Raw genomic sequence first — 19,388 nt, 5'->3', positions numbered from 1 at the left:
GCCAGGGCCAAAGCAAGTCTGACTTCCCAACTATGGTTTGGGGCAATGAAGGGAAAATGGTGGGAATGGAAGCTTCTTAATCCTCACTGTGTGGGCCAAATGCTTGGCTCCCAAATAAAGACTCTCGCCACGTTTTTAGGTAGACACTTCCTTTAGGAAACAAAGGGGAAGAAAAAGCAGGCATTTCCCGTTCTTCTCTAGAGCTGGGTGGGGTGGAGTGGAGTGGAGGGCAGGCACTCTCCCAATGTGAACATGCATTTACACACACCCCCACAAGCAGCCTCTTCAGCTCCCAGAGGGGCTCCCGCCCAGAAGCACCACTTTTCAGCCTAGAATTCACATCCAGGCGGGCTCTGTGGTGCCCTGGCAAGAGAACGCCCCTCTCTGTACCTTGGTTCTCTCCTTTATAAGGTGAGCAATTTGGAGGGGGTGAATTTTATGGCCGTCTCAGCTCTGACTTGCCCCAGTGCCCACCTCTAAGGGGTTCTCCCCCTCAGGTCCTGTCCAACCAGTCAGGTAGGGACTATCACAGGGGCCTGTGTGCCAAAGACAAACCTCCCTCCTCACAGTTGTGCTTAGGGTCTGCCTCCATTGCTTTTGAAGATAAACAGCAGCTGCGGCCCGGGGTAGGAGTTTAGGTGCAGTGGCCTGGAGACTCAGGAACAAAGGCTGACCTCGGTGGGCTAGGGACCTTCCCTGAGTGTGAGGGGAAGGGAGCCCTGGAGCTGCTTATGACTTTACCTCTCCGTAGGGCTGGCTGTTCTTCTCCTCCCCACAGATTTGGGGGGAAGGAAGGGGTCCTGTCTTTTCCTCTGATGCTGTTGACTTCGGCCCCTTGCCTTCCTCTCCCTAAGGTTAGGATCTCCTACCTCTTCCCCATCAAGCTCCCTGGGTCTGAAATCTCCGTTACCCTCTCTTTATTCTTCTTGGGATTGAGGTCTTTAGCCCCTCCCTCTCCCTTCTCCCTCTCTTTGAGCCTCGCCTCTTTATTCCTTTTTAGGCCTGGCCTCTCCTGCCGGGGTTAAAGGGGTCTGCATTCTCTTTTCTCTCAGGGCCACATCGCCCTCCCCCATCCTTTCCAGCTCCCCCCTCCCCACCCCCTCTCCCCGCCCCGAAGCATTGTGGGAGGAAACAAGATGTGGGGCGAGAGCGGCGCGGGGAGAAGCCCGCAGTGCGGGGCCCGGCGAGCGCAGCCAATGGGGAGCGCGGACGGCGGCGCGCGCGGCGGAGGGGCCCGGCGAGCGCAGCCAATGGGGAAGCGCGGACGGCGGCGCGCGCGGCGGGGGGGGGCGGGGGCGGGGCGCTATTTCAGTGGGGGCCGAGCGTTGGTCGCTCTCGGCGGCGGAGCTGATCGGAGCTGTGAGGCGTCTGCGCGGAGCGGGCAGGCGGGCCGGCGGGAGCGAGGAGGCGTGAGAGCGGCCGGGGAAGCTCGAAGGGCGGACGGCGGCGGCGAGCGCTCGGCCCGGTGCTGCGGGAGCCGGAGACCGCCCCGGCGGCGGCTGCTGCAGGAGTAGCCGAGGGGACACCGCCCCTGCCCGCGTCCTGCCTCAGGCCATCGCTGCTCCCCTGGGGCCCCGCGCGGACTCGCCTGCGTGAAGGTAAGCGGTGGGTGGGGGCGGCCCCGGGGCGGTGGACCGCGCCGGTGGAGTGCGGCCCTACGCGCGGTGCTCCTCAGGCCTCCTCCCCACGCGGGGCCCGGAGAAGGGCTGGTTTCGGCGTGACGCCCCCGGCGCCCCTCGCTTCCGGAGCTGCGCCACCCTGTGCCCTCGCGACCATCGGGGCGGGCCTGGAGGCCCAGGGTGCGGGGGTGCGGTTCTCGTCTCCCCCGGGAGTCTCCCTGCGCTGCGTGGAGGCTTCTAGTGTTTGGGGCCGAGGGGGTGGGGTGGAGAGGGCTCGGGCGTGACGCTGCTCCTCCTGCCGTCGCCGCCACCACCGCCACCCTCTGGGGCGTCCTTCCTGCGGCGAGGACGCCCAGTCACTCCGGCGCTGCTCCAGGCCCGGCGGGGGAGGGCGGCTGACCCGCCGGGGCCGAGGTGGGGAGGCGGGTGCTTTCTCATTCACCTGATGCTGGCCTTCGGGGTGGGGGGGGTGCTGGAGGGATGTTTTTTGGGGAGTCGCAAAACCGAGAATAGAGGACGGGGTCTGTACTGAATGGCCTCTTCGCTCTTCAAAGGAGCTGCTGGCTCGTGACCGAGGCAGCTGGCCAGAGGCCCTCCGGTCATCCTTCTCGGGAGGCCCAGGTGTCTCGCTTTTTTTCCCAGGAGGGAGGGGCCAGGTCGGGCACCTCCCAATCCTTTTCTCACTGGCACCTTGGACTGGGGAGGTTGGGGCTAGGCCTCACCTCTTAGACGCCTGGGGGGCCGGGGGTGAAGAATCGTGGCATTGTAGTCACAAGACCAGCGTTATGTAACTGCAGGCTCTCTCCTGGAGAGTAAGGTGGCTTTTCATTACTGTGATAAAGTTGTTCCTTTGCACTGTGGGGAGGAGGCAGTGCAGCAAGGTGAGCTTGTTGGGAAAGGGTGCTCATTTCTGTGACCCGGCCGCACCCCCACCCTGGGTTGATAAACAGGGTCCCCTTCTGAACGGGGAGCTGGTATAGAAGACCCAGCGACACTAGTTTTCTTCACGTGTAAAGAGCCTGATAATACCAGCACATTCTCCCTGTGCTGCTTTGGTACCATTGCTTAAACTCACACAAGTTGCCTCATTTATTTTAAAAGCATTGGCTTTTAAAAAGATGTTGATTTGCCCAAGGTCATATAGGTAGTCAGGCCGGGAACGGGGTTCTCCCGACCTTTCCTCAGCACCAGGCAGCGCTCACAGAGTCCGTGAGGCTCTGACTTTTCCTGTCAGGATGTGGGGGCTGAGGGTGCTGGCCCACTGATCCTGGGCTCTGCCAGCCTTTCTGCAGAAGCAGAGCCAGCCCTGCTTAGGTTGGCAGTGCCAGACACAGGTGCTCTGGATCAGTCAAGGGCTGCCTAACTGGCAGCTGGCATGCATGCTCTTTGTCTCTGGTACAGGTAAAGGGGTAGTATTAGGAGTTCTGTCTCCCTTTCAGCCCACCCAGTCCGCACAGCCCACCAGTCCCAGGTGGTGTGGGCTCAGATCAGGATGGTCTGGAATGATACCAGGGAGCTCTCCTTGGTTGTGCAGAACCCTGTGTAGCCTTCCGTCAGACAGGGCTGGAATGACAGCATGTTTTGTCCACTGGGCTGAGCCACACAGTTGTATTTGGGGGGATGAGGTGGATTGTTACTGCCCTGTGTGGCGGGACTGTGGTCAAGGACAGAGGATAGGATTTTGCAGCTCCTCTCCTCTATTCCTGCAAAGCGCCCTCACATGCTGCAGACTGCAGGCAGGTTCTGGCCAGCCCTCCTTAGATTCCTGTCATCCTAGGAAGGGGCCATGCAAAGTCTATCCCAGAAGTCTGGGTTGCTGTAGGGTGAATACCTTGGTTTATATGGCAGAGTTATGAAAAAAGGAAGTTAAAATAGTAATTCTTTACTTTTTGTTATCTCTGTCACCACTGGTCATTGGTTAGCCTAGGTGTTTGCAACATTTTCTGTGAAAGTCCAAGTAGTAAACATTGGAGGCTTTATGGGCAGTACAGTGTCTTGCAGCTACTAAACTCTGCCATTGTAAAGCGTTCCTCTATCACTTTATTTGCAAAAACAGGTGGCAGGCTGAATCTAGCCAGTGGGGCAGATCCTTGTATGGACTGTCCTTGTTGGCAGGTAATCTTGTATACTTTTAACTAATCCTTATAACAACCCCTGATAGGGAGCTACCCTCATTGTTAAAATGGAAGTAATCAAATGCAGAAAAGCTAAGTGACTTGTCCAAAACCACAAAAGTTCATAGGCAGGCCTGGTGATTCCTAGTCTGTCTTCTTTCCACTATGATACCAATGATGTAACAATGGTCATTAAATCAAGGACTTACTATCTTCAGGTGTTAATGCCACCTGGTTTACCCTCAGGATAATCCTGCAGTCCCCAGTTTAAGGTGATGGTATGAAAACACAAAGGTTATTTGTCTAAGGACACAGCTGGCAGGTGATACATTGTAGTATCTTGATTATTGGTGCCATTCAGGATAGCAGAAATAGATTAAGTTTAGAGTTAGAAAATCCTCACTTTACATATGATAAAAACTGATGGCTTATTATATTTTTGTTACTGCTTATCTTGAATTTCCCAGGTTTGGGGACCATGTCTTGGTTAAAAGCTTGTGAGCTCCCTCTCCTTTTGCCTCTTGTCCTTGTCTTCTGTTGCCCTTACCTCTGGTACTCCCCTCTCCCGCTGAGGCCCCACCCCCAGTTGCTAATGTTCATTGTCCAGAGTCATGGGGTTGTCAGCCTTACCTCTTTGCTTCTTCTGCAGTGTCACAATGTCTGACCGTAAGGCAGTGATCAAGAACGCAGACATGTCTGAGGACATGCAACAGGATGCCGTTGACTGCGCCACGCAGGCTATGGAGAAGTACAACATAGAGAAGGACATTGCTGCCTATATCAAGAAGGTGCACTGGGAGAGCTGTGAATGGTGACCAGGGGTGGGGATAGGCAGCTGAGCTGTACCCTTGGGAGGGCTGGAGCTGAGGACATAGGAAACCAGCTATACCCGCACAAACAAATCCCTAGGAACTTGCAAAGCAGACAGATGAGCGAGTGATTATTAATTGCCAAATAATTTACCTTAGGCATTCTTAATAGGAACTCTGCTGGTTTGTGTGTATATATATGTGTTTACAGATAATTATGTCACTGCAGGAGATCAGGGAGAGAAGCCTTGGGAATAAATATAACTGGCCCAATTCAGAACTATTCAAAATGAACATCAAGGGTATTTGAATGGATAATACAAGACCATATACAAATTTTCAGGGAACTTCATCAGTTAAAGTGGTGTATCTCTATAATAATCTTCATCATGTAGGAAGTTTCCTTGTATTTCTCTTAAAAAGGACTCGGGGGGGGGGGGGACATAAAAATAACAATAAAAAGGACTCAGGTGTTGGGTCATGCTCTTCTCCCCTACCTTAAGAAAGGGGTAGGCCTAATAAATATATAATTTTAAAAAAAATGGATGAACAATATTGGAGCAGTGGGTTTAGTCCCTGAAAAATTCCTAAGTGAATGGGTGAATGGATGTGGTAAACATGATGAGGAATCAGCTGAGCTAGAAGTGAGAAGTGGTACACAGGGCCCCTGATCCTGAGTCAGGGTCCATGTCCATTGGTGGCATAGTCCTAGGCTTCAATATTCTCAGCTCTGACATCCAAGAAGGATGCCTAAGTAGTGGCATTCTGGTCTATAGAGGTGGTAGGGTGTCACTGAGTTGAACAGAACTCTGCTTTCCTGCCCAAATGGGTGGGATGAGAAGGGGAGACTCTGGAGTTCTGCACGATTGTCAGAGTGCACAGCCAGCAGGTCTCCTGGGCATGCCAGCTCCTTGCTGAGTGAGCGCCTTGCTGTCCTGTCTAGGGAGAGAATCATGGACTCCCAGAGCCAGAAAAGTCCTTAGATTATACGTGGTCCAGCTTTCTTGTTTTGCTGATGGGACAGATGAGACCTAGGGAAGTGACTATGGGTCTCCTGTGTTAACAGAGTCTTGTGTCAGGATTAAAGCTGGGTTTGGTAACGCATGCCTTTTCCACTGTTCCTTAATACTTTCTGGAGTCGTGCTGTGGGAATTGTGAGGAGGCCAAACAAGTTGTATGTTGAGCCTCAGGGTAGGCAGCATTGGGTCTATGTAGTCTGTTGCCCTTTCAGGGCTGTGGCAGGATGCATCTAGAACTGAGCCATTGGTTTCCTACTGCACCCACGGGGTGACAGGGAGCTGCCGGTTGCATTGGGTCACACGGATTTCCTAGGCGGCTTTGATGCTGCACTTTTGCCCTTGAGAGAGAGGAGGGAATTGCCTTGATCTCATGTCTAAGGTCCTTGTTCTGGTGCTTACAGCCCACACATTGCCCAGCACACAAGAATGCCTTTAATATTGACTTACACAGAGCTGCTTCCTGGTACTCCTGATGTTTGGTCCCTGTTTTGCTCTAGTGGCTTGGTATTTGGCATTTGGAAATACTGGTTTAGTAATATGGAAGATGGTGACCAGTCAGCGAGGTTTGCCCCTGCTCTCTTTTACTCCTGCTGTGTGACACTGGATTGGTTGACTCTTCTCTGATTCTCCTGCTGAAGAGTCACAGGATGGGCTATTGAATAGGGTAGCTAGAGGGAGGAGAGATGATCGGGGTGTAAAGTGCTAGAGAGAAATAGTGGAGCCTTTGTGGTGGTACATTATTAATGAGGGAAGGAGTGTCCTAGCCAGCCTTAGAACCTGAGCTTCTGAGGTTCAGGGAGCTGAGGGCTGGGCTGGGGGCGATAACTAAATTGACCAGACTCCCATTCTGATTTCTCATCCTCTGGCTGTCCTAATCACCTTTCTTCTCTCCCTTTTATTTTTCTTTTAGGAATTTGACAAGAAATACAACCCTACCTGGCATTGTATCGTGGGCCGAAATTTTGGCAGCTACGTTACACACGAGACAAAGCACTTCATCTATTTTTACTTGGGTCAAGTTGCAATCCTCCTCTTCAAGTCGGGCTAGGTGGCTGCAGGGAAGGTGTCAGTGGCGGCGGCAGCGATGGCAAGCAGATGACGTTGCTGGGACTATTTTGCACTGGGGCCAGCATCAGGATGTCCTCACCAATGGCTGTGCTACTGCATGGACTGTATACTCGATTTCATGTGTATGTTGCAGTAAACAAAACCAAACTTCTTTCTGTTTAGTTGCCTGGGGAAGAAGGCTGCTTTACATTAATTTTTCAAAACTTAAAAAAATTTTTTTGGTTGTATTGCACTAGGAAATCTCTCCCACCCTTCCCTTTTCTCTTTCTTTCTCTATATAAAATAAGCCGTAAAAAAAAGCCAGTAAGACCAGGAAGGCTGGGGAAAAGAAATTAGTTTCTGGAGGTGGAACTAAAACTGTACAGCTGCCTCTTCTGCTTTGGGAGGACCAGGGAGGCTGCAGGGGGACAGTGTTAGGATCAGCAAGGAGAGAGGGGTAGGAAGGAAGGCAGGGGGATTGATCTAGTACCAGGGAGACTATTCCACTGAACTGTGATTCCAGGGCTTGGGGTAGAAGGTGGGGTTGGAGGGGTGGATTCTTTAAGGGGCCCTGAGACATGTTTGTCTGTGGTGTGTGGGAGTGGGGAGCAGATTTGTCTTGCTGTCTTTGTCAGAAGAGTTTCTGAGTAAGGGCTTTGTCTTTGTGGATTATCTTTTATTCTTCCTGCCAGAGTTCGTGCTAGGAGGATGTTGGAGGTAGGGTTAGCTTGATTATTCTTTCTTCTCTACTTCTGTCTGCTCCCTGCTTAGTCCTTGGTTTTCTCATTCCTCTGGAATTCTCTTAGAGCAGCCTCTGTTAGCTGGCTGACAAGAGAGTATCTGGTGACTGTAGTTCCTTAGTTAGGTCTTAGCAATCAAACCAAATCAATGTCTCCCTGATTGTTCTCTGTGTATATGTGTGTATGTGTGTGTGTCTTGGTTTGGGGTGGAGGGGAGGGAGGGGCAGGACAGTATGGAATCTCTAGGGTATAAGGGTAGATAGGGTGCACAATTAGTTCTAAATGGGCCTTTATGTTAAAAAACGTTTGTGGATGAAGACAGGTGTTGCCCCCCTCAGCCATCTTGCCCAGACACTCTGCATGACCTATGGCTGGCTGCTCCCGGGAAGGTTTTAGGAGAATAGCCCACAGTGATATGGTCATGCTGCCTGCCGTCTGCTCTGGAGTTGGCTCTCAGTGGAGAGGGAAAGTGACTGTGAATGATAGGAATGGAAGTGATAAAGGGCTGTGAGGGGCTTGGGAGGAAGTCTTGCAGTGATGAAGCCAGGTATCAGGAGATGAAGCAGGGCCCTGTAGGAGGAGATTTCCAAGGAGAGTGCTGGGCAAATCTTGTCTGTTGATCAAATAGGGATGGATGGGGTGGTGGTGGGGTGGGGGGAGTTATTGTTGATTGAGCTGTTGATTCTTGTAAATTGCATTTAAAATAAAACTAGTATATGGTTGACACTGGGGAGGGGAGGGGAGGGTTGGGATCTAGCTCATTCTTTTTTTCAACTCCATCCTTGGGGCTGGTGGGGAGGCAGGAAAATGTCCCCACCCCAAGCCTTTAGCGTGTGCCGAGCTTTCTTTCTGTTGCTGACGGGAGGGTGGGGACTGGGATGATGAGTGAGTTCCCTGTATCAAACCCTTTTACGAGTGTCCAAATCTGTTTCCCCGGCCCTCCCAGACTTGCGTGGCCAGTCGGAAATGTCTGGTGTGTGTTCGTCTCTCCCTCATTTCTGGAGCTGGGGCCGAGACCCCGCCACATCTCCTGTGCTCTGCATCCATGCCTCTTTTGGACATTAAAGGTTGATTGATGCATTTCTGAGCTGTTTGGGTTTCTCTGGGGCTAAAGGGGTTGGTCAGGTGGCCAGTGGTGTCACACACGGGTGGGCAGAGGCTGAAGAGTAGAATGGGGGCTGAAGAGAGATACTGATGGGCCTGAATCAGGTTTTAATTGTAGGTCTTAGGTTTGGGTCCCTTATGTGGCAGAAAACTAACCAGCCACACTCATCCACAGGGTTTCTTAGATCCCTGGGTAGTGATGGCCAGGTGAGCCACATTTTGGGTCTTTAATAAATGCTGCCTTCCTGATAGGTCCAGTTTCTAGGTTCAGGACAGCAGTTTCCAGTTGCTGTACTGGACCTATAGGAGCTGGCTTAGAACCTTCAGCCAAAGCTCATAGCCCTCACAATTCTCATTCGAGACTTCCCTGAGAGCTGGAGACCGTGTCTACAAGCTAAGTCCTGTTCTAGCCCCTCAGAAATGGAAAAGCTGGGTTGGGGGGGCGTCTTCAGAAAGATGGAAACCTGTGGTGGAACGTAGTGGTCCTTTGACTCCTGGGTTATCCTGGTTGTCCCACCTGGGGTCTCCTGCCCCAACATACCTGGAGAAGTCAGTAGTGTCTGCCCATCCCTGATCGTAAGCTCTTAGTGTCTGGGCTTATGACCACATCTTTGTGGCGGTGTTAGCAGAGGTGATTTGTGCTCGTTTCTGTAGTCAGTTATTCACTCAAAAACCCTTTATTGAGTTCTTAGGTACTTGGGTGTAGGATGCTGTTCACATAAGAGCACAAGATAGGCAGGTTCTTTGCTTCCCTGGCAGGCATGTTCTAATTGGTAGAGCAGACTTACACATTGATAAGCCTTCTCCAGTGGTGAAAACTACTAGCAAGGAAATAAACTGGCAGTGAGCTTTTGATTTTTGGAAGTAGGTCTGCAGAGTTCCTTCACACAGGAAGTTGGTGGGCTGGATCCTGGGGAGAAGGCTGTTTCTGGGGCAGCAAGGTCCTAAGGGAGGAAGACAAGGGGCTCTAGAACCCCAACTTCTATTCCTGCCTTTGCTGGTGTGAGTACTTTGACAGAGCTGGAGCCTTGGAGTTTGAGGCCAACATTTTGTCTGCGATGGGTCTCTAGGGCTAAAACTCATCCTCTTCCTGCCTTAATGGGAGAGGCAGTCTGGGTGGTTTCTAGGGTCCATACATCCCTGCATAAGTAGTGCGTGGTGCTCATCTGGAAGGCTCATTCTGCAAGGCTTGCTGGAGAAGATGAGTCTTGACCCTGTGGGGCCCAGGGTCGGGGCAGGATGGACGCATGGGTTACAGAGGGGCTGTGGAAGGCGGACAGGAATTGGGGCATAGGGGAATGCAGCCACTGTCAGAACTGTGGCCAGACCCAGAGAGTGGGAGTGTCAATGTCCCACCTCTCTTACCCTGCTTTCCAGTCTTCTGGGGGATCCTTTTGGCGGAACCGAACTGAAGGGTAGATGGCAAGACTGACTCAGGGATGCAGTCTGCAGGGTCAGCTCTCCCACGCCTAGGGAGCAGAGAAGGATGGAGAATGAATCTCAGGGGCCCAACCAAACCAGTGTGGTGGGGAATTGTCTCTTGCTGTGGGCAACGCGCCTGTGTCTCTCCAGGACTCCAGAGTCCTCCAGCCTAGACCTAAGATGTTGCTGTCCCCTGAACTATCCCTTGCTTCCTTCAGGTTTTTACCCCAACGTCTTTATCAGAGTGGTCTGCGGACATTCTATATGAAGTAGCACCTCTCACCATCCCTATTAACTTTACCCAGTGTAACTCAGCACAGCACCTGCCAACGCTTGACATATTTGGTGATTTACTTGGTCTCCCACAACTAGAATGTAATCTCTGTGAAAGAACCATTTTCCTTTTTCTTCACTGCTTTGGTCAAATAAGAAAGAGTGGAAGCCAGCATGGGCAGCCCCTCTGCATCAGGGGAGCTTGGCCTCTCCTGAAGAGACTTCTGCGTTTGGCCTCACTTCCCCTTGCTGCCCCCAGCCCTATATATTTGGGCAGCAGGAGTGAGTGGGTCCCCCCGCCCACAAATGTGCGCAAGCCTCAGCCCACTTCCTTGCCAACTATGAAGAATGAAAGAATGTTCATAAAGTACATTTTAGTTTAAAAGCATTTCAGTTGACTTATGTCTCTGAAACCTCTGAGCGCCCCGTTGAGCTAGACCCAGCAGTCATTAGCCAGATTTCTGGGTAAACGGGGTGAGCAGCGTGCCAAAGCCTGTGTAGCGGGTAGCGCTGCTGGAGCAAGGCACTGCACTGGGTTTGACAGCAGCGGTCTCACTGACACCCCTCGAGATTTAGGCCTAGCTCTCTGAGCTTAGGACTGGATCCCTGGTTTCACTGATGTTCCCTTTCCTGGGCTCTACTTCAGCAAAGGTAAGGATAATTCCCTGTCCCTCCCTCCCTTCTCGCTCCTGTCTCGTAAGGATCGAGGAGCTGCCCCTTCCTCCTTGAGGTCTCGAGAGGGAGGGGTAATGAGTCTTCTGGACTTGGGAGGGAGAGCAGACTCCTAGAGTTTTGACCACTTAGGCTTCTCCATAACTAAAGGTCCAGCCTCCTTACCACCCTGGGAACAAGGAGTGACAGCACCAGTTGAAGAGCTCAAGTGTACTTACATGCATATCTTTGGGATGCAGTGGGCTCGGTGTCCACCCCAGTGTATATGCATACTCCTATGCACAGACTGCTGCTGTGCCAACGTAGAGAGGTTCAGAAGAAAAGATCAAAGAGGACCCCAAGTCCCTACGCCTCTCCTTCCTTGCTTTGTCAAAACAAAGGTGTACACTGGTGACACTGCTGGACATTGCTGTCTTAGGCTTTCTGGAAAGAGGCCAACCATGCAAAAATAGTGTGGTGGTGTGGGTAGAACACGGGATCTAGAATCAGAAGACCTGGGGTCAGTCCCAGCTCCAACACCCACCGTGTGAATTTAGACAAGTCATTTGACCTCTCTGACGTTCAATTTTCTTATTTGAAAAATGGGGTTAATACCTATCTACCCTAAACGGCTGTTATGAGGATCCAATGACCTCACGCATGTGAAAGTGATTTGAAATTGGAAAACAATGGTGATGATGAAGACACTGCAAGAGTAATTCTGGGAGGTCAGGCTCCCTAAATCACCCCACTTCATAGAGAAGGAAATTAAGAACCAAACAGGGAAAGAACCATACTTAAGGTCACGTGGATGTTTGGGAGAGTTGGGATATAGAACTTGATCTCAACTCGCAGACCAGGTCTGCTCCTGGTTGGAGGTGATGGAGAGGGCCAGTTCATCACTAGGTGCCAAGCCCCTGCTGAGCTGTGGAATGCCCTGGACTCAGTGCTGGTGTGCAGTTCAGTGGTTCTTAGTGTGTTCCAGAGTTGTGCAACCATCACCACTGCCTAATTCCACAACATTCTCACTCCTAAAGAAACCTTGCACTTATTTGCAGTCAGTCTCCATTCTTCCTGTTCTCTAGCACCCGGAAACCACTCATCTACTCTGTCTCTGTGAGTTTGCCTGCTCCAGGAAGTTCATATAAATGGAATTATACCATACATGGCCTGTTGTGTCTGTGACGTTTCCAAGGTTCGTCTGGGTTGTGCATTTATCAGTACTTCATTCTGGTTTTAGGCCGACTAATATCCCGCTGCCTGTGTGTCTCACACTCTATCTATTCATCAGCTGAGTGACGTTTGGGTTGGGTTCTTTACACTCTAGCTATTGTGAATAGCTAAACACACATCCACACAAAAACGTACATGTGAACCTTCACGGATAAGTTTTTGTGTGGACGTATGTTTTCAATTCTTGGGGCATTTTTTTTTAGTCAGTTTCTATTTTTTAAAATCTGGATTGAAATGGGTAATTGTTTTCTGCAAGGGGTCAAATAGTAAATATGTTAGGCTTTGTGGGCCGCATGCCCTGGCAAGTACTGAACTGCAGTTGGAACACGAGAGCAGCCATAGACATTATGTGAGCAGATGACTGCGGATGTGCCCCAGTGAAACTTGAAGCAGGCAGTGGGCCACGTTTGGACTGTGGCCTATAGTTTGTCAACCCCCAATCTAGACGATTTTTCACATAATTCAGTATTCCGCAACTACAAAAAGTGAAAATTCTCCCTCCCACTTCCGTCCTCCCACCACAAGTTTCCCTCCTTAGGAGCAATTCATGTTGTGAAATTTTGTGTCTCCTTTCAGAGACAGTTGATAAGCACATTTTTAAGGGGCTGTGTGAAGTTCCAATGTGTTGTAGATGGGTTAACAAACATGCAAGGACTAATATATCTGACGGCATACCCTGAAAGACAGAACACGATATTGGGAGTGTTGCTCTGACCTGCCCAGTTGACTCCTCCATCAGAATAATCCTTTGAACTCAGGGGAGTTTCCCGGGAATTTTGGGGACCATGTCTAATGAATATGCTGGCGGATCCCTTTTGGATCAAAAACAAGCTCTGACTCTCAAGGGACACAAGGTTCTCTCAGGTAGTTTCTGTACCAGCCAGAGCTCCACTAGAGAAGCAAACACAACCAGTAGGGTATAATTTCTTTATCATAATCATCTATCATCTCTATCATCCACCCATCTACCCATCCATCCATCCATCTAGACTTGTGGCAAGAAATTGGCTTACCTGATGGTGGGACTAGGTGGGCAAGTCTGGAATCCGTACTGCAGGCTGTAAAGAAGGTCAGGCTGGAAACTCAGGAGCTGACTGCAGTCCACAGGTGGAATTTCTTCGGGGAAACCTCAGGCCCCTCAGCCAGTTGGATCAGGTTAATCTATGTTATTCAGGAAAATCTCCTTTACGTGAAGTTAACTGATTGTAGATGTTCATCATATCTACAAAATACCTTCACAGCAACGTCTAGATTAGTGTTTCATTGAGGATCTAGGTATCAGAGCTTAGTCAACACACAGAACTGATCCCAGTTCACACCTAGTCAATCTGGCACCCATATACATCTCCTTACACCATACTTAGGCTCCAAACAGAACCGATAACAAAGTCATCCTCCACGTAACGTGATACAGTTACCCTGCGTACAACGGAAAATGTGCTCACCCTTTCCCCAGAAGAGGGCGTGAAGTCTGTGGGTGACGTTCACTCTTCTCCTGACAGTCTATAACTGCAATAATGTAATGTAAAGTGAGCTATTATTAATAAATTTTAGAATGGGGGAGGGGAAAATAAATTTTATATTAGATGACAAGGGGATAAGAGAGGGAAGAAAAGATAGATACATACATTCAAATAAAATAAAGAATAAATACTCATAATAATGACAGTCCTAATTTAGGCAATTAGGAGGTGGTAGCTGGTACAATCACCATCCATTCTACATTTCCTGTGCCCTTAGCAAGCACCTGGGTACTGGTGGTTCTTCTCCTGGCGGGATGCTCCTAAATCTTTATTCCTGAAGGGTCTGTGCCACTAGAAATCTTGTCTGAATTGTGTTGTCAGAGTTTTCCTTTGGCTTTAATCACAGCACGTGGCAGTACTGAGATACGCCCTAAGGAATCACCTATATCTCAGGCCTACCTTTTCTTACCTCCATAGCAGCACCCCAATCTCCCCTTTGTAGTCAGAATCAATCACCTCAGCCAGTACAATAGCTCCCTTCTTTGCCTTTTGATTCAGAGGTCTGAGGAGCCCAAAATGACCAGGTGGCAGTCTAACTTCCAGTTCAGTGGAATCGGTGTTGTGTCTCCTGGTGAGACCATCCCTCCCTTTGGAATGAAGACCTGTAGACCAGCAGAGCAGAAGGTTGCAGGGATGGGAAGCAAAAAGTTTGCTAGTGGATACTAGTGAGAGGTGCTGTTTCATTTCCTCTCCTTCATTACTGGAACCATGGACCCTGGCTGGGGGAGAAGCAACACCACACATGGAATGCTGACTTAGAGCACATACAGTCTCCTGAAGGGGATTGTCCGGCCCTGCAAGGTGTTGCCACCTAGCTGGTGCTGGAACTGGGTCTTCAAAAGGCTATTCAACCCTTCCATCAAGTCAGGTACTTCAGGATAATGGGAAACATGGTAAGACCAGTAAGTTTTGTGAACATGGGCCCTCTGCTGCACTTCATTTGCTGTGAAGTGAGTTCCTTCATTAGAAGCGATGCTGTGTGAAATACCATGACGGTGGGTGAGGCATTCTGGAAGTCCACAGATGGTAGTTTTGGCAGAAGCATTACATGTAGGGAAAGCAAATCCATACCCAGAGTAAGTTGTTTTAGTGAGAACAAAGCACTGCCCCTTCCACGATGGAAGTAGTCCAATGTAATCGACCTGCCACGAGGTAGCTGGCTGATCACCCCAGGGAATGGTGTCGGGTCTCAGTGTTGCTCTCTGTTGCAGGCAGATAGGGTTCTCAGCAGTGGCTTAGCCAGCTTGGCTTTGGTGAGTGGAAGTCTGTATTGCTGAGCCCATCAATAACCTCCATCCCTGCCACCTGGCTACCTTGTTCAGAAGCCAACAGGCAATGACAAGGGGGGCTGGGAAGAGGCTGACTGGTACCCACGGAGCAGGTCATCCTATCCAGTTGATTGTTAATGTCCTCCAGTGCAGAGAGCACACAGGACACAAACATCTCATATTCCTTGCCCATGTAGAGAGACCCCCACCCTAGATTCCTTGTGGCCAATGTTGTGGTCATGTTCCTATCAAGTCCCTGACTATCCAGCCAAACCACTGACCACAGCTCATGAATCAACACAGATTTATGCTTCTGGCCATTTCGTTTCTAAGCACAATAAATAATCAGGTGCCCTGCTGTAACCTCTGCCCACTGGGAAGATTTGCCTTCGCCTCTGTCCTGCCAAGATGTCCTAGAAAGGGGCTGTCCCTGCCACAGCTGCCCACATTTGGGTGGCACCTGTAACCAGTGCTGAGTATTCTCTTCCTCAGTCAACTGGTCACAGGGAGCTGCCCATGATGCCATGGGTGCAGGCCGGGAGAGAGAAGGTAGTATAACAGGAATGGGGGCTGTGGGCATTTGGGTTACTTCATCATACCAGAGAAGGACTGAACCAGCAGAAGATACGTATCTCCTATCCAGAACCACCAGCAATGTATAACATACATCCATGCACATATATAAAACTATTGATAATTATGATTAATAGGGTATCAAAATATGATCCTAAAGATATATTAGGATAAATATATTTTAAAAATCCCTGAGACAGACAGATAGACAGAAATATTTATTGCAAGCACTTGGCCTTGTGCTTGTGTGGGCCAGCGAGGCAAGTTCGAAATCTGTAAGCTAGCAGGTTGGGACTCTCTGGCAGGAGCCGGAAGCTGCAGTACAGGGGCAGAATTTCTTCTTCCTCAGGGATACCTCAGTGCTCTTCCTAATGCCTTTCGACTGATTGGGTTAGGCCCGCCCATATTATCCAGGATAATCTCCTTTCCATAACATCAACTGATTGTAGATATCTACAAAACACCTTCCCAGCAACACCTAGATTAGTGTGTGATTGAATGAGTATCCTAGCCCAGCCAAGTTGACACGTAAGAGTGACCATTACAGTTTGTAAACTGAGAAAGTTATAACTTCTCACCAAGGAGTCCAAACATGTTCAGAGACAAGTCATTCTTAAAGACAGCTTTATTGAAGTGTAATTGACATACAGTATTTAAAGTGTATAATTTGATTTTTTTATACTTCAATGTATTTTAATAGCAAACTTACAGGAACAGCACAGAAGACAGACAACATTAAAAACATTCTTGCGTGTAGGACAACTCAGAAAAGTACAGGGAATGGATGGAATCTACTGTATGATAAAAATGCTACAAACGCCATTTAGTTGCCATCAATAAGAAATTTACTTGTTTTAAAAAAGTCCAGATGCTGGCATTGTCCAGAAAAATTTAACAGGCTTATTTATATTGTTATAAAGTTGAGCTGCTGAAACTTGATCACTGAAATACCTTGACTTTCATTAATGCTTTATGTCCCTGCATTTATATTAAAAAAATTTGCACACAAAAGAAAATGGAAAAACTGCCAATACCTGATTTCTGTCCCCTATTTTCCACTTGCAATCATGTACTTAGGTACCTTTTGACTCCATAGAAAAAAAAAATCTAACGTTCAGAACTACCAATAACAGGAAGAAGAGATTTTTTTTTAAAAGAATGAAATGTTTCCCATCATACTGGATTCTTAAGCACGTTCTCCATGTATGCGGCATGCTAGCTGGATGTCTTTTGGCATAATTGTTACGTGTTTGGCATGGATAGCACACCGGTTGGTGTCTTCAAAAAGGCCAACCAGACAGGCTTCACTTGCCTTGTGCAAAGCACCAATAGCTGCACTCTGGAGGCGCAGGTCTGTTTTGAAGTCCTGAGAAATTCCTCGCACCAGCCGCTGGAAGGGAAGTTTGCAAATCAGAAGTTCAGTGGACTTCTGCTAACGTCTAATTTCACGAAGTGCCACAGGACCAGGCCTGTAACGGCGAGGTTTCTTCTCCCCTCCAGTAGAGGGCGCACTCTTGCGAGCGGCTTTGGTAGCCAGTTGCTTCCTTGGTGCTTTACCACTGGTCAATTAGTGGGCCGTCTGCTTTGTACAAGCCACGGTATAGAGGCCTCTTTACTTACGCGCCTTCTCCTTTGGCTGGAGCTAGGCGAGCTGGAGGAGGCGCTGGCGTTAGAGAGCTACGGTGGCTGGTCAACTTGATGTTTTGACATACGACTACACCAGTAAGACTACAACCACAATCAATATATGAAACATTCTCATCACACCCACAAGTCTCCTCATGACCCTCTTTAACCCCTCCCTTTCCCTTCCTTGCCTCCTTCTCAGGTAAACAGTTTGGCAGTTTCTTTTAAGACTAAACATACGCTTACCATAATATCCAGCAATCCCACTCCTACTTATTGGCCCAAATAAAAACTTACATTAACACAAAAATTGTACACAAACATTTATAGCAGCTATGGCTGCCTAGGTCTAGCTCCCCAGACTTAGGCAGCCACTGATCTACTTTCTGTCACTACAAACTAATTTGCATTTTCTAGAATTTTTTTCAAAAATGAGATCATACAATATGTATTCTTTTGGGGTCTGGTTTCTTTCACTGAGCATAATTATTGTGAGATTCATCTATGTTGTTCTGTGCATCTTAATTTATTCTTTTTTATTGTTGAGTGGTATTTCAGAAAATGAATATACTACTAAAATGTCTTCATTCCCCAGGGGAGTTACATTTGGGCTTCCATTTTGGCAATTATGAATAAAGCTGCTATAAATGTTTGTGTACAATTTTAGTGTTAACATAGGTTTTTATTTGGGCCAATAAGTAGGAGTGGGATTGCTGGATTTTATGGTAAGTGTATGTTTAGTCTTAAAAGAAACTGCCAAACTGTTTACCAGAGCAGCCACAGCATTTTACATCCCTGCCGGCAATGTATGAGACTTTCAGTGGCTCCTCGTCTTGTCAACACTTGCTATTGTCAGATTTCCCTTTTTTAGTTGTAACTTTTCAGATAGGTATGTAGTGGTATCTCATTGTGGTTTTAATTTCCACTTCCCCAATGACCAATGATGTTGAACATCTTCTCAAATGCCTATATAACTATCTGTATTCTTTGCTCATCTTTTTATTGGGTTGTTTGTTTTCTCATTGTTGAGTTTTAAGAATTATATGTCCTAGATACGAGTCCATTCTCAAGTATATAATTTGCAAATAATGTTTCTCAATCTGTGGCTTGTCTTTTTATTCTCTTAACTGTCTTCTACAGGGCAAACATTTAAAACATTTTGATGAAGTCTAATTTATTTTTTTTTTCTTTTTCACATTTTGTTTTTGGTGTACCTAAGAACACTTTGCATACCTCAAGGGAAGAAAGGTTTTCTCCTATTTTTTCCTAAAAGTTTTACATTTTACATTTAGATCTATGATCTATTTGGAGTTAAATTTTGTATATGATGGGAGGTATGGATTGTGATTTATTTCTTTTCTTGACTCTTCCTCCTGCCCATTCTCCCACCTTCCCTCTCTCCCCCTCCCCTTCCCCCCTCCCTCTGCCCCTTTGCATATTGTCATCCCTTCCGATTGTTTCAACATCACATTTGAAAATACTTCATTTCCCATGAAATTGCCTTTGCATCTGTGTAAAAATTCAGTTGACCCTATCTGTGTATTTCTGGACTTTCTATCCTGTTCCTTTGAACTATGAGTCTAGTCTTTTGTCAGTACTGTAGCTTTACAGTAAGTCTTGAATTTGTGAATCCTCCAAGCTTCTTCTTCTTTTTCAAAATTATTTTGTCTATTCCAGTTTCTTTGCCTTTGTATGTAAATTTAAGAATCATTTATATTTCCAAAATATTTTTCTGGGATTTTGCATTGCATTTATAGATCAATTTGGAGACAACTGACAGCTTAACAATATCAAGTTTGCTGATATATGAACATAATATTTCTTTTTTGTCGTATTTGATTTTTCCCATGACCTTTCTATAATTTTCAGCATACAGATTCTTCACATATTTTGTTAGATTTGTATCTAAGTACTTCATTTTTCTGTGCTATTGTAATAATACTATTTTTAAACACTTATGTTTCCAGTCATCCAATGTTAGTATAGAGAAACATGATTGATTTTTGTATATTGACTTTGTAATCTGTGATCTTACTAAATTCACTTTTCAAGTTCTAAGACCTTATTTGTGAATTCCATGGTATTTCCTATATACATAATCATGTTATCTGTGAACGGAAACAGTTTTATTTATTTATTTCCTTTCTGTATGCTTTCCTATTTCTTTTCTGCTTTTGCTGGGGCTTCCAGTGTATACTAAGTAGGAGTGGTTGAGAGTGAACATCTATCTTGTTGCTTCTGGGTCTTAGGGAGAAAGCATTCCACCTTTTACCATGAGGTATGTTAGCTGTAGGGTTATTTATGTTTTTTGTAATAGATGACCTTTATCAGGTTAAGGAAGTTCACTCTTATTCCTAGTTTTTGAGA

At 47.8% G+C, this 19,388-nt stretch overlaps 1 protein-coding gene across 1 annotated transcript; it reads left to right on the top strand.

Annotated features, from left to right (window-relative positions):
* Positions 1 to 1,317: 1,317 nt before the first annotated feature.
* Positions 1,318 to 8,428, top strand: DYNLL2 (dynein light chain LC8-type 2). The gene is made up of 3 exons (XM_053911409.2): positions 1,318 to 1,598; positions 4,383 to 4,521; positions 6,472 to 8,428. The coding sequence occupies exons 2-3, from the start codon at positions 4,390 to 4,392 to the stop codon at positions 6,607 to 6,609; spliced, it is 270 nt and encodes an 89-aa protein (XP_053767384.1). The 5' UTR covers positions 1,318 to 1,598; positions 4,383 to 4,389; the 3' UTR covers positions 6,610 to 8,428.
* The last annotated feature ends 10,960 nt before the right edge of the window (positions 8,429 to 19,388 follow it).

Source organism: Desmodus rotundus, chromosome 9 (genome assembly GCF_022682495.2).
Source record: "Desmodus rotundus isolate HL8 chromosome 9, HLdesRot8A.1, whole genome shotgun sequence".
NCBI lineage: Eukaryota > Metazoa > Chordata > Mammalia > Chiroptera > Phyllostomidae > Desmodus > Desmodus rotundus.
The sequence above is the reverse complement of the archived record's forward strand: the minus strand, read 5'-3'. Positions and strand labels throughout refer to the sequence as shown.

Excerpts from the sequence above, each read along its gene's own strand:
- DYNLL2 (XM_053911409.2), top strand. The coding sequence starts at position 4,390 with ATGTCTGACCGTAAGGCAGTGATCAAGAACGCAGACATGTCTGAGGAC. Across the intron at positions 4,522-6,471 it reads TTGCTGCCTATATCAAGAAG|GAATTTGACAAGAAATACAA; the intron begins GTGCACTGGGAG and ends TTTTTCTTTTAG.